Below are 15246 nucleotides of genomic sequence, written 5' to 3'. Positions count from 1 at the left end.
TGGGCATCTATTGTTTCTGCCTGCCCAGAGTACATTCCCCTTCCTCTTCCGCTGGCACTGGCACCGGGGTTCCTTTTCATTTGGAAAAAAAATCACCCCTTCACTGGAGTCAGTCCTTGCAGCTCGGGTGGGGCTGAGCCTGTTTCAGCCTCCAGGGCTGGGCAGTGACCCAGTTCTTAGCAGTCGGTTCAAGTTGCATAATGACCTAATGCACCGAGAGAGTCAACCCTGGGACTTTTCCTTGGAACTGGCAAGGAAGAAGCCTGTTCTTCTTCGTTGGGGTTGTTGAAAGGGTAAGATTTGTGGGTCTTGAGCAGTGGTTCTCAACCTTCTGGCCCTTTAAATACAGTTCCTCATGTTGTGACTCAACCATAAAATTATTTTCGTTGCTACTTCATAACTGTAATGTTGCTACTGTTATGAATCGTCATGTAAATATCTGATATGCAGGATGGCCTGTGAAAGGGTCGTTCGAACACCAAAGGGGTCGCGACCCACAGGTTGAGAACCTCTGGTCTAGAGCATCAATTAGCCATCCTGCCACCAGGAGAGAAGAACCTGCATGAGAACAAAGTGAATGCAGAGGTAAAGAGAGCTGAGAGGTGGGGAAAAAAAATCCTTTGAGTTCCCGCATCAAGGACTTTTCAGTTCTACATGTTAGTTACCTTTTTATTCCATTAATTGGAGTCTTGTTTTTCATGACTTCCACCTAACTCTAAACTTTCGTCTCTATTTACTTAGAGAAGGTAAATAACCTCCCGAGGAGGCACACAAGGTTTGGATATGAATGCAGATACGCCTGATTCTCAATCTCAGCTGCCAAACTCCAGAACCTCCCATGGTGTTTCTTCCCCTCACTCTCTAAGTCCCAGACCTACCCAACATGTAGCGGTCAACCATTTTGGAACGTTCAGCATCTCCACCAAATACCCAAAATCAGTGACTCCAGCCAGCCTTTCTTAAACCACAGCTCTCTCTTAGTTCCAACCAGAGTTCCAGTTTGGGTTCTGGAGGCCACTGCTTTCAGACGCACACCTTAAGCCAGCTCTAAGGTGAGCACGGTCTGCAATCTGCACCTTACCCTTTCCTTTAGCCAAGAGACCCACAACATTTTCCCCAACTGCTTGTTGGCCAGGAGCTATTGAGCACTCAGGGGCAGAGAAGTCCCCACGGATGGAGGTTTGACAGATGATCTCTTTTTCGATTGTTGTGAGTCACTGTGGCTTCAGCAAGTAGGGTTAAGGAGCATTTAAAATGCCCAATAGGGTGGGAAAGGTGGCGAAAACACCCCCCTCTAATTAGAACAGTACTGAAAAGAGAGACTGACCCTCCCTGCTCTCCCCAATCCCCAACCAAGAAGAGGCTGGAAAAAAAGAAGGTATTCTTTTCTGGGAGAATCACACAACAAAAGTCCAAAAAAAAAGGGGGGGGATGGGGTTGGGGTTGGTCTCCCAAGCGGTGATTGGTGATTGTAGCAAAGTGACTAGGCTACGGGGAAAGTTCTCTAGCTGGAAGCCTAGGGACATGAGAGCTGTATTCTCAGTCGCCATTTGGGGATTTTTGGTTTCAAATGACATCAACTACTCCTAACCAATTTATTATAGGTCAACACACAATTATCAGCAAAGTATGTGTTTATGTCTAATCTGTTCAAAGGATTACTCCAGGAACTGAGTCCAGATTGAGAAGATTGCCTTTAATCAGAAGCCAAATGAAAGTTTTGGCTGCCGCTGTGGCCTTTTGCTAAGCAGTATTCAAATGCCTCTCATGGAGCCATTGAATGGATGCTCGCGCTTCATTTGAATACTGCTTAGATCCACAGGGAACCCCACAAAGGGCAGAAAATCATAAACCATCAACCTTGCACAGTAAAGCTACCAGGACCGATACTGAAATTTATGACTGGGTCAGACCTCATGCCGAAAAAATCAAATATATTTTTCTAGGAGGCTGGCAATATTGTATTGAACACCTAAAAATCATTTCCTTAGCCCAAAATACCCTCAAATCATTAAAAATTTTACTCATTTTCTTTGGAGGGAAATAATAAAAACCAGCAGAGGATACAGAAATAAATCCTGCTGGTTGAAAAGAGTTTAAAGTGCTTCCATCCAATCATGAGGACAATGAAGAAACTCACCAAATACGTTCAAGAAGAATCTGATGAATTGCCCTCTGACCTGGATACTGTTTGGTCATATGCTGGCTTTGTTAAGTTTTGGTTTCATGCTTTTATTTGACTGTGCCCTGTTATTTAACTCCTCTCCCATTTAGATTACAAGGTATGTGCAAGCCTATATCCTATAGTGTTCTTTCAACCCACCATAGTGCCTGACTCACACCTGAGATCACAGAGGGTTCTAAACAAGGGTGCTGTCTAAATCTACAAACAAACAGTGGACGTCTTCAGTTTTCCAAGTGTTCTGTTGTGGCCACGATGGTCACAGAGCCTGATGAGCCCTTGGCTTTAGTGTCATGTGGCACGTGCCTACCCAACAGCCATACTCCCTTCTTCCTTGCAGGCAATGAGCCCAGCCTCAGGAAAGTAGTCCTGGTTGGTCTAAGGCAGTGGTCGTCAAACTGCGGCCCCTTAAGTGTGGTTCTTCCACAAAATACGTGCGCGCACGTACAGTGCGATTGAAACTCCGTGGCCACACTCAAGGGGCCAAAGAGGCGCATGTGGCTCGCGAGCCACAGTTTGCCGACCACTGGTCTAAGGCACTGATGGCAGTAACATTCCCTTTTGCCAGGAATTGGAATGGTCAGAGATAGAAAGAGAGAGAGAGAGAGAGAGAGAGAGAGAGAGAGAGAGAGAGGATGTATGTGTAAATAGATAAAATATCTCATGTCTGGCCAATAAGATGAATGAGATGTAAAGGAAGTAAACTAGAGACTTCAATAAATAATTTCCTCCCTGGTAAAAGAGGGGGCTTTACAGAAGCTCCTATTTTTTAAGAATTTTTTTTATTTTTTATTTCAGAAAGAGGAAGGGGGAGGGAGAGAGATAGAAATATCAATGATGAGAGAGAATCATCGATCAACTGCCTCCCACATGCCTCCCACTGGGGAGCGAGCCTGTAACCCGGGCATGTGCCCTGATCAGGAATCAAACTGTGACTTCCTGGTTCATGGGTTGATGCTCAACCACTGAGCGACACTGGCTGGGCCAGAAGCCCCTATTTGCTTCCTTTTGCTACTTTCCTATTTTGGACACTATCTTTGAGACGACGCTGCCTAGAACTGAAGCAACAACCATCTTGAGACCATGACACAAGTCTGAAGACAAAAAGTCCTTGCTGAGGCTATGCCAAGAATGCTAGAAGCACTAGAACAGCGGTTCTCAATTTGTGGGCTGCGACCCCTTTGGGGGTCGAACGACCCTTTCACAGGGGTCGCCTAAGACCATTGGAAAACACATATATAATTACATATTGTTTTTGTGATTAATCACTATGCTTTAATTATGTTCAATTTGTAACAATGAAATTGGGGGTCACCACAACATGAGGAACTGTATTAAAGGGTCACGGCATTAGGAAGGTTGAGAACCACTGCACTAGAAAGATGAACATAGTCTGGGTACTTGATAAACTAGCTGAGCAGCTAAACTAACTGTGGGATCACATGCCTCCAAATTCCTTATTATTGGAACAATAACTGTTCTTACTCCTGGGCCTCATTAATCAGAGTGACACTTGAAGTTTAAAGCATTCTAACTAATTCATATCACTCTCATGAAAATTAGGAGTAACTACGTCTCCCTTCTTCTATGAGGGGCAGTCTGTGATAATGGAGAGAACAGAGGTTTTGGAGCTAATGACAGTGCTATCAGTCTGAGTAAGCCTGGGCAAGTTTTTTAACTTTAGGAGTTTCAGTATCATTAACTGTAAAGTGTAGATAAGAATGGAGACTTCATAAGTGTGTTATTGTAAAAAATACAGTTAAAACAATTTTGTTTATGTCACTTAAGTCTGGTATGCAGTTTGTACTCCAATGTTCACTGCCTTGCTTCCTCTCCTCCCCACGATCCTTGAGTGGAGTGGAAGTTGCAGTGAACTATTTGTGAATAGGAAAGCACACCCTTAAGGGAATGTCAAGAATGATTTTTCATCATCTCTCTTATTCAGAGATGATATCAGTGACAAGGATGGCTGTCTGCGTCAGAGGCTGAAGCTCAAACAACAGAGTATGAGCAGCATGTCTGTCTATGTTGCCTGCACACAAACCAACCCCCTCATTTAGTAGCTGGGACGGCCTTTTGTTGAGCTGGTGCTATCTGTGATTCAGCCCTCCCATCAAACCATCTGCTCATGGCCTCAAGAGGTGGCCCCTTCTTCCAAGCTGCTTTGGGCTGGAGAGTCCCTATTCCCCATCATCTGCCCACAGCAGGGGGCCCTTAAAATGTGGACTTGACTGGGTGTCCTGGTTGCCCTAGGACACCATGGGCCTGTGGACAAGCAGCAGGCATCCATTGGCTGTGTCCCAAAGCTAACTTGTTGGCCACTCTCATGCCCTCCCTGACACACACCAGATATGCTACACCACACACACACACACACACACACACACACACACACTGAAACAAAACACCATGCACACACACTTCCCCTCCCCAGTGAGTGGGCACAGTGACAGCGCCCTCTAGAAGCTTACCTGCAGCCACACATCCTCCTATCTCCCTTCTGAAGTCAGGAGATAATGTTAGTCTAAGTCACCAACCCACACTGCAAACCCCAGCCTGAGAGACAGGGCAGAACAGTGGTGAAGAGTCTCTAACCCCAGCTCTAGGAATTACAACTTATGTAACTAAACAAGTTTCTGAAATGCTCTCGTGTTCTTTTATCTTATCTGGAAAATGAGGATAACAATAGGATTATTGTTGTGATGATGTAGTAAAATGTGCTTAGCACTTTGCTTGGTATGTGTCTCTCCAAGTTCCAATGCATACGTAGGAACACACAGCTCCTGCTGCCACAGGACATCTCCAAGGTAGGGCCATGCTACCTGCCATCTTAACAGGCCATAGCTCATAAGGCTAATACTTCCAGCAGTCCAAATTATCAATCAAATACTCCCTCTGTGTATGCACTTGGGATTCAACAGTGAACAAAGATCCCTAAGAGCTTATAGTCCAGAGGAAGAAACAAGCTCAGAGACAAAACCCTAGTCATGAATTGTGATAAGTTCTAGGAAGAAGGGGGGAGCTGTGAGAAGGAATACAGAGTGAGCAGTGAGGATGGGAGTACCATTTTATCAGCGAATCAGATAAGACCGCTAAGAGAAAGACATGTAATGTGTAGGAACTCCATCTCCTGCACATAAATGCTCCCCTAGCCAGGGGTGGCACTGATGGCAGGATGGGTTCTCACAATAGTACACCAGGACTTACCTCCTCACTTCCTGAGGGACAATCTGTTCTGTGATCATAACCTTCTCCAGAATGTTACAGGGTTTCAAAGGCCTGTCTTTCACCTTTCCCCCCCTCTATGCATTCTACATTTTCTCATCAAGTATCTGGTGACATAGCACTAGGCAAAGTAGCACTGGGCTTTAATGACCATATTTTCCCATTATCCTGGAATATAGGCTATTTAATATTGAAGCTCAAGGTAACTTTCTCCTAGATCCACTCACTGTGTTCCATTCTGTAGGTTTACTCTCTTGTCCAGCTTACTCTCGGTGATGTCACTGTTTTAAGGATTGCCTTTGTTCTAGCTGTGATGAACAAAATAGAAACAGAGGCAGGGATACGTGGAACAGACTGACAGCTGCTAGAGGGGAGGGGGGATGGGGTACTAGATGAAAGGTGAAGGGATTAAGCAAATATCTATATCTATATATAGTGATATCCAGAGAGGGGGGCTAGGTGGAGGTGGGCAAAGAGAGGGAAATGGGTATGGAAAGAGACTGCTGGGGGAGATGGCACACGATGCAGTGTGCAGATTGTTTTATTGAGTTATACACTTGAAACCTGCATGGTTTTGTGAACCAATGTCACCCCAATAAATTCAATAAATAAATAACCCAATATTTTGAAGTTTAAATTCAAGTGGCCCCTTAGGAGATCTCAGACTACGTATATAGTCCATATATAAAGTGAGAAAGATCCCAGGTGAGGTCATTGCCAGAATCCCAGCAGCTCTGTTTCTTGTGTTTGATGACAGACCCGTGTGCTGTGGAATGTTGCTAGAGCACAGCATACATGGTACATTTTCAACGTTCTTCATGTGCTTTCTTGCTCACTTCCACTTTTCTACTTGATTCCCAATATGTTGCCGGAGTAATTTGGTGCCACTAAGTGTTTTTGCCCGAAGCTTTGTGCAGGTAATAGCTTCCCTCCCCACCATCCTTTAGTCCACTTGCTCGTGGTTCTACTGCACTTGAAATTATTTCCAGTCTCTACTCCTGGACACTTCTGACCTCTCTGTAGCTTGTCACCAACGCCTTCGTGAATCTTTAGAGATCATTCACTTGCACACTTGTTCGGTGCTTAATGAGCACCTATTATGTGTAAGCCCCTGAGCTATGGAAATACAAAAATGATTGACATATTGCTTGTTATTATTCTGCAGCTGTGAGGATCTCATAGTCTCTGGTGGGAGCACACAGGTAAACAGACAAGAACAAGTCACTGCGTTAGGTACTATGTGGACAAAATATTATGGAAATAAAAAGAAGGGAGGGACTCAGCGAGTCTTGACAGCTTAATAAGTATGGCACAGAACAATGGTATCCTAGCTGTATCTGAGCACCTGAAAGGGGCTGCAAGGGTTTTCTCAATAGGTGAACAGCTCATGCAAATGTGTGGGGTCTGAGGAGCTCGGAGGTTGGCTGGATACTCAGCAATGGCTCCCACTGATTGGAGTGCAGCACATGGGGCAGTGGGGAAAAATCAGGGACAAGGACTAGAGGAGTCTGGTAAAAGTTACTTAGCAGCAAAATGTAGGTCAACTGAACAGACAAAAGAAAGATGACTGTAAATGATTGTAAAACATTGAATAAAAAAAACTCACAAGCCCAGAGTGACAGCAAACAGACAAGAAGGAAAACATGTCCTTATTGGAGACCATTAGTGATGATTATTCCACCAACTTCTGATGCTGACAATTGGTAATTAGAGAGACAAGCTAAGCTTTTATACTACCTCCTCAGAAGGAAGTATAGTACATGGCCAGATGATGAGGGTGAGGTCTTTCTTATAGGAGAATACCAGCTAAAATATGTAAAAGAAATGCCAAGATTAGAAAATCACTGTTTTTGTAACCCACAGTGAAATAACTGAATTGGATCTCAGACTTCCGGCCTCCAAAACTAAGGAAATACATTTCTATTGTTAAGCTACCCATCCTGTGGTACAAACTAAAACACATTTGGCCCACTTCACAAATTACCAGCCTCGCCCTGAGGCATCAGAATCTAAAATGTTTAAATTCGTGTATTCATTCAACATTTGAGCCCCCACTATGGTCTGAACACTGCACATTTGTTGATTCAAGTTCTTCATCATACAACCCAATTTTATTCTCTTCGCATTTAACAACCCACTTCTAATTTTTCCAACCATTTTTCTGCAGGACAGCTTTATGTGGCATTTGGTTATCTGATGCTGCTGCTCCTGATTAAAGGAAAATGATCCTTATAATGGATCTGTTATGAACAGCATCCTTCTCAACTCTAGCTAGGCATGTTTTAAAAATTCCTGTACCTGGACCAACCCTCCCTCCCCAGCCCCCAATTCTGATTTAGTTGGTATTTGGTGGAACTCCGGCAGTATAGTTCTTTAAGCTTCCCAGATAATTCTAATGTGCAACCAAGGTTGAGCACAGTTATTCTAGTCTGAAAGGGCCTTGAAGGTCACTTTCTTTCCCACATAGTTCACAAACTACCAGCACTGGCATCACCTGGAAGTTTGTTAGAAATGCAGAATCTCAGGTTCCAATCGACTACTGAATCAAAATTCAGTGTTTTAATAGAATTCCCCACACAATTCAGATGAACTAAAAAATCTGAGAAGCACTAGATTTCCACTAGAATCGCCCAGAAAGCTTGTGGAAAACAAGACTACCTGGCTTCTTGCCAGAATCACAGAATCTCAATCTCTGATAAGAGCATGAGAATTAAAATTTTATATATTCTTATAGAGGTCACACAAGGACCTGAGGCTTGGGAATCATTCATCTAGGCCAAGGTATACGTCCCCTCAACTACCCAGCCTCTGAGTCTTTTTTGAAAATAAAAAATATAACAGAGATATAGGTTTTTATTTTTCCATCATGCATGCAAGTTTATAACTATTTATACTGTCTTAGGAACAAAGAAATAATTGCATTATTACCAGGGTGTCAAATTAGCAAGTTAGACAGCCAGTTACTGATTGCTGTTGGGAGGTTATTTTCACAGAACACAGCAACAGTTTCCAAATTATACTTCCAAGACTGGAGTTACGAGACCAGGTCAAGATGATAACAATTCTAACAGTTACACGAGTCTCCGTCTTACACAGGAAAGAAAGACTAAGATTCTGGTGACGGGTGTCAAGTAAAGCACCACATCCTATCAGTTTCTGAAAGAGTTTGAACAGAACAGTCCCTGTCTCCTTGTGTGGATGCAGGGGAAAGGGAGCATCCCCCTCATCTCTTTTTGAGATTTCTTGTTAATTCTGAAGACCTGCAGTTCTAAGGCCTATCTCTGGAACTTCATTAGTGAACATTAAGAGCAAAAAGCAGGCCTGATGTGTACCCCACCACTATCACCACCAACTCCCTCCCAACCTTCCAGAGTAGTCAGAGTTGAATTGCACAGTGTCTTGGACTTCTGATAAACAATACAGGCAGGAAGAGGGAGACACAGGTGAAAACAGATTGGTCATAAGTTAATAATTAATGTAGCTAGGTAATAGGTGCAGAGGGTCCATGGACCACCTTCTTAACTTCTGTGCATGTCTGAAAATGTCCATAATAAAGAGCAAAAAGTTTAAAAGAAATAAAAAAGCAGACCTATACGGCTCTATTTTCCCAATAGGCAAAAATGAGGACCATGGTGAGATTTTTACTTTGAGGCAAAATAAGCAGCATATAGCATTAATCTTCCACGTACATGAGGCTACACCTAGAACAAAAAAGAAAGCATCCAAAGTAACATCTTTCTGTTTTTGTTTTCCCTCTTACAAAATGTACTAATGTTGAAATAAAGACTGGATAAAACTTTGGGCATATCCTTGCCTTTAGTGGATGCATCCTGTTACCATGTATTTGCCAGCAATCGCTTTAATTCTACCCTCCCCACCCTTGGGAAAGTCCCCCCATGTCCCCTCCATCCTGTAAGGTAGGCATATATTCCCTGAGCTTTCTTAAGCCATTTCGACCTACTTTTCCAGGCCCATTCCATACAAGACTCATTCCTTTACTGTATTTTTGCTCCAGCTCCCCTGCCTAGCATACCCTCTCTACAACTCTAAGTCAAGGCTTCCACAGCCCTCACAGAACTCAGAATGAGGTCTTCCATAAGGAAAGGGAAGTGAGGGGGAGGGCAAGTTTAGGCACAGTCCTATTTCCCCACCCCTAAGGACGTGAGCGGGGAAGAGAACACAGAAGCCTGGGCACGGAGGGCCCCGCTCGGCTTTTACACCCAGCGGAAATCAGTCTTGGAGGTCCAGGACAGAGTCTGCCCACCCATCTCCATACCCCAAAAGAGAGTCTTGGGATTCCCCTATACTGGAGACTGAAGCCTATTTCTATGGGTAGTCAAAGGTAGTGGCAAAGAAGGAAAAGCAAGTAAGAAAATGTGGAGGTGTGAAATGAAGTAGACACAGGCTCACATATCAGAAATACCTTTTCCCCAGCAATCCCACTATAGCATTCTGGTCACATGTGATACACTGAATGTTACATAGCGTTGAAAAAGGTACCTAGATTCTATGAGTCTAGTCCCCACCCTCATTTGGAGCCATAGCATAATGGCAGCGAGCCCATGTCCACACATACCAGCCCACCCATCAGTCTGACAGCCAAACAGGGTTCTTGGAAGGCCCCAGCCTTGGAAGGTAGGTGTGTGTCTCAGGAACTGGCAGGGGGGCTGCGTCCACAGGGAGTTCTTGAGGTCCTTGTTGAACGGGAAGCCAATCGGGGCCGATAACAACCTAGACAAAATTCAATGGCCTGCCATGAATGAGGCACGGCGCAGAGCTTGATGAACGTTCACCAGGGGAAGGGCCCAGGGGCAGGAGACACACGCTGGAATGGAACACATGCCATACTGCTTCTCACCCTTAACCTCATCCGTGCCCAGCAGTCAAGGGCCAGTGTGCTGCACATCCTGCAGGATAGCATGGACCCTTGTCCAAAGCCAGAGATCCTGTGGGTGGTGCCTGGGCCAGTGACTCCGGGCCATTGAACAATCAGTTCTGGCTGATGGCCAGTACCGTGTGCACTAGCTTCCTTTCCTAGTAGCCATCTTGCCATCTATGGTATGCATGGCCACCATGAATACAAAGCCCGCTACCGTCAAAGGCTCTGAAGGAGCAGAGCTTAAGGGTGCACTGGTCCTCGTGGAGAATGCCTCGTGAATGTCCATGTTAAAGACGGGCAGGAAAGGCCAGAGCCAAGAACAGGGCGCAGGCACATAGATAAAGGCAGCACACATCTGAAGCATGTGTGCCTCACAGATAAAAAACAGGCGTGAGATCATACAACCCGTGACACTAACGTAAAAAAAGCAAGGCCACGGGGAGGCAAAAGAACACGATCGTCAGTGCCATATTCTTGTCACTGGAGTTCCAAGGGAAAAGAGTGCACAGAGGCCGACACGGAGAGAAGGCAGGCAGCCCCACACCTGTGGTCCAGCAGGAGGTAGTAGGGAGACTTGTGCAGATTACTTGGGCTTCTTGGCCCCAGGCTCGGGGGTCTCCACCGGCTGCTTCGCGGCGCCTTGCCTGCCTTCCTTTCCTTTCTCGGCTCGGGCCCCTTCACTCATGAGGTAGTACTGCAGGGGATTGGGCCACAGCTCCTCATTGATAATCTCAACAATCTTGTCAGACTCAATAGAGGTGTGGTTTGAAAACCACCCGAAGAAGCTAGGGCTGTTGTCTGGGCTCCCCTGGCTTAGGGACTGGAGATCGTGTCCTGGGAGCCACTGGATTGGAGTCGAACGAGACACCACCTGGCCTGAAGGGCCACACCCATATTCCTTGATGAGCACCTTGTTTTGGAAATAGGGGTTGCGCTCGAAGTAGAACTTGATTTTGTAGCCCAGCCTGGCGAGGCCAAGCTCTTCCACCTCCAGGCTGTTCAAGTAGCTGAGCACTTCTTTATCTTTGCTGTTCAGGAAGGATGAGAGCTGGGGGTGGTTCTGCAAAGCCTGCCCCCAGAAGCCCGGGACGCTCTGGATGAGGAGGTTCCTGCGCTCTAAGTGGTGCAGCCGCAACTGCCCAAACTTGCGCGAGAGGCGAAGGTAGGCCCTGTCGGCCTGGGCGTTCATGGTCTCCAGCTTCTGCTGGACCGTCTCCAGCGTATCCATGCTGCCGTCCGTCGCCAGGGTCCCTGCCCCTGCATCCTTCTCCGCCTTCTGTTCCTCTTCCTCTGGGACAGACGCACCCTCCCCAGCGGGGTCCCTCTTGGGCTTCCCCCCTGGGGCCTTCTTCCCAGCGAGCCCACGCAGATTTCGAACGCGGGGGCCGTTTCTCAGCCTCCCCACGGTTCCCACGGTTCCTACGAAGACAGTGTCCGCCGCCAGGCGCTCCGAGAGGGACGTGGCCTTCCCCAGGCCGAGCCTGGACGCAGCCTGCCCGCGCTCCCCCGCCGCGCGCAGCGCGAGGCCGCAGTCCAGCGGGAGCTGGGAGGCGTCCTCCCCCGGCCCCGGGAGCTGGAGCGCGGCGCTTTCCAGGCCGCCCCACCCCGCACCAGCCTGCACCTGTGCCGCCGCCAGGGGGTCCTCCCCGAGCCGCTGGCCCTGCGGAGGGTCCGGAGGGTCCGGGGCGCGCGGGGCGTGGTCGGGAGCGGCGCGCGCGCGGCCTTTGGCGCGGCCTTTGCCCCGGCCTTTGGCGCGGGAGGACTTTCGGCCCCGACTTCGGCCGCTCATGATGGTGGCTGACGCGACTTCAAGGCCACGCTCCAACCCCGTTGCCTCTGGCGCCAGCTCGCGGCCCCAAGCGGCGGGCCTCACCATGGCAACCGCAGACGTCACGGCTGTGGGACTGTAGGTCGCGCGAGGGCCGCCGCGCCCAGCGATTGGCTCCACCGCCGCAGCTGCGCAGGAACCCACCCTCGCCGGCGCCCCGACCCCCCTCGCACCCTCCTCTTAACTCACAGCAGGGCGGGGGGTTTCCCCTTCAGTTCTCCCCTTGGGTCTCGGGGTCTCCTAGAAACACGTGTCACTCCTCACAAACTAGCCCACCCGAAGGGAGCATCCGCCTGTCCCATTATCTACTTTCTAAACGAAACACCTTCAGTTCCTTCCATTATTTCCCGCGACATCTATCATGATGCAACTGCTATCGGCCTCCAGGTCTCATCTTGGAAAGCCTCCTGGGCGTGGAAAGGTGAGTACCAGAATGCCAGGCCACCGAGCGACTGGATCCGTGCTGGGATGCTAACAGTAATTTTAAGAATAATAGTATTTGGCCCTAACCGGTTTGGCTCAATGGATAGAGCATCGGCCTGTGGACTGAATGGTCCCAGGTTCGATCCCGGTCAAGGGCATGCACCTTGGTTGCAGGCACATCCCCAGTAGGAGGTGTGCAGGAGGCAGCTGATCGATGTTTCTAATTCCCTATCCCTCTCTCTCCCTCTCTGTAAAAAATCAATGAAATATATATTTAAAAAATAATAATAGTATTTGGTGAGTATCATGAATTAGGCACTTTACTAAGTGCTTTGTATGCATTCTATCAATATATGAGGGAGGTATTGCTATCATTCTCATTTTCCAGGTGAGAGCACTGTGGCTCAGGGACGCCAAGGAACATTCCTGAAGGTCCACAGTAAGGGACGAAGCCCAGTTCACACCGGAGCCGATCTGACTCATCACCTGTGCTTTATATTCACAAGGCCACCCAGGCTTGCTTAGCTGTTAGTTACCTTGCTAGCATCACCCAGGCCTCTAGCTGCCACAGGCCAGTTTACAGAGCTGGGCTGTCACTCAAGGTGTAGGCGCAGGAGTGAAGGCCGCCAAGTCAGCATTCCCGTGATTGGAGTAAGACAAGCAGGTGGCCAGAGTCTGATTATCATTCAAGAAGCAGAGCAGGGTTTCCCAGGTTGAGGTTCAGGAGTAGAGACTCCATGGTGACAGTGAGGAGGGCATAGACACTTCTTAGACTGCATGGAAACAGCCAGACAGCCTGTCTCCTGTTACCAGAGGGAGCCCTGGACCATGCTCTTACTAGCCAGGTGATAGGACCAGAAAGTGTTTAAAACATCAGCTGAAGCAGTCACAGGAAAGAGTGAGGCCAGTGGTGAGCACGCGACCAGTATGAAAGTATGAATGAAAAGCTTTCGCAGTTGTCCTTGCAGGCTTAAAGGGAACAAGAAGTGCCTGGGAACCCCCTAATGAAGAGAGAAGCTGCAACGCCCCTGGGAGCCCAGTACCTCTTACTCTCATCATCATGTGGGACAGTGAAGCAGCAGCAGCCTGGCATCACCTGGGAGCTTGTTTGAAATGCAGAATTCCAGGCCATACCTCAGCCTACACAAAAAAAGCCAGATTTTTGTGTATGTGATAGTATACTATGTTAGTACAGTTTGGGTAATATGAATATATTTAAAATCTTTTTTCTTGAAATATTAATTTTTATTGCATATTAAAACTATTATATTTAAAATAGTTTTTCTTGAAATATTAATATTTATTGCATGTAACTTTATTATATTTAAAATCGTTTTTCTTGAAATAAAATGTCTTTAATAAAGTGAGGGGAAAATAATAAAAATAAATCAGAATTTAAATATTAACAAGGTCTCAGGTGACTTGTAGGCATATTAAAGTTGATGTAGACGGGGAAAAGGAGGAATTATCTTGATAACAGGCAGACCTTATTTTAAGACATGCCAATCAGAGTGACCTCTAACCTTCTCAAAGGCTGTACAATAGCCTGCAAAGCCCCCACCCCCACCCCCAACTGACCTCTCTGACCTCTGACCCCACCCCTTCCAACAGCCTCCTTGCTGTTGTCAAACTCTAGGTAAGCTCCTGCCTCCTCTGCACTGGCTCTTCTTTTGCCTTAAATGCTCTCCACTCAGATATGGTCAGTCGCCTTAGCTGGCTACCTTCACACTTGGCTTCAGTGCCACCTTCTCCGTGACTAGCCAATGTAAAATGACCACCCATCCCCATCCCTCTTACCCTGCTCTACTTGTTCTTTTTTCATAGCAGTTATCACCTTCCAACACACGATACCAATCACTGTTTATTAGCTGTCTCTCTCCTAGAATGTCAGCTCCCTGGGGGCAAGGATCTTCGTTGTTTTTTGTTGTTGTTCATATGTGCTTACAACAATGTCTGATACATGAAGAGTATTCATTGAACAATCGTTGAAAGAACCAATCAAAGAATTTTTGAAAAAGGGTTTATACGTTGATTGTCTGAAATTCAGAGTGCTCCTTTTTTCCCCCACAGAAGCTATGTGATAGGTGGTTATATACTCAGATCAACACTGGAACCCTATTGAACTCATAATTTAGCAAAAAAGAAGTTATCTTTTGTTATGGATACCATTCAGGGACAGTTGTTAGGTGAAAATTTAAAATGATAAATTTAAGAAATTGAATTAGGGGATTAACCCAAGGATCACCTTCCATTCCTTTTGGAGGCCCTTTCATAATCACTCCTTTCCAAGGCCTTCCTGATCTTCCCAGACCATAATAAGCAGCTCTGTCCTTGATCTCATGGGGAATTCATTAACTGTAATATTCATTGGGCAATTAGACATGAAGTTTGGTGCCAGTCCTTGTACAAAATTGCCCCTGAAGCTGAATAACCACGGTCTGGAACATTCTGTAAATCTCAGAAAATATGAAAACATCAACTGACGGAGTCACATCCTTTTATAAACTGAAAAAATTGATGGGTTGGCCTACTTCTCAGAGCACACACAGCTTGACCAACCTCTGTTGTCCACAGCCTTAATCCAGCATCAGCATCTGCGTCATTTCACACCCGCCCAGGGCTAAGCCACTGCAGGATTAACATAGGCTGGATGCCTGCAAAACGATGTTTATTACACAATCTGCCTTGAGCCTTTTTTCTTCATGCCAG

At 46.7% G+C, this 15246-nt stretch overlaps 1 protein-coding gene across 1 annotated transcript; it reads right to left on the bottom strand.

The window, feature by feature from the left end:
* Positions 1–7994: 7994 nt before the first annotated feature.
* Positions 7995–12125, bottom strand: TSPYL5 (TSPY like 5). The gene has a single exon (XM_070391847.1). It carries the CDS (start codon positions 12073–12075, stop codon positions 10870–10872), a length of 1206 nt encoding a protein of 401 aa, XP_070247948.1. The 5' UTR covers positions 12076–12125; the 3' UTR covers positions 7995–10869.
* Positions 12126–15246: the final 3121 nt, after the last annotated feature.

Source organism: Myotis yumanensis, unplaced genomic scaffold (assembly GCF_028538775.1).
Source record: "Myotis yumanensis isolate MYYU_CA2020_CCGP unplaced genomic scaffold, mMyoYum1.0.hap1 SCAF_15, whole genome shotgun sequence".
In the NCBI taxonomy this organism is placed as follows: domain Eukaryota; kingdom Metazoa; phylum Chordata; class Mammalia; order Chiroptera; family Vespertilionidae; genus Myotis; species Myotis yumanensis.
Note: the sequence above shows the minus strand (reverse complement) of the source record. Positions and strands in the feature narration are given on the sequence as shown.

Bases quoted from the DNA above. Each gene is read 5' to 3' on its own strand.
- TSPYL5 (XM_070391847.1), bottom strand. From the start codon at position 12,075: ATGAGCGGCCGAAGTCGGGGCCGAAAGTCCTCCCGCGCCAAAGGCCGG.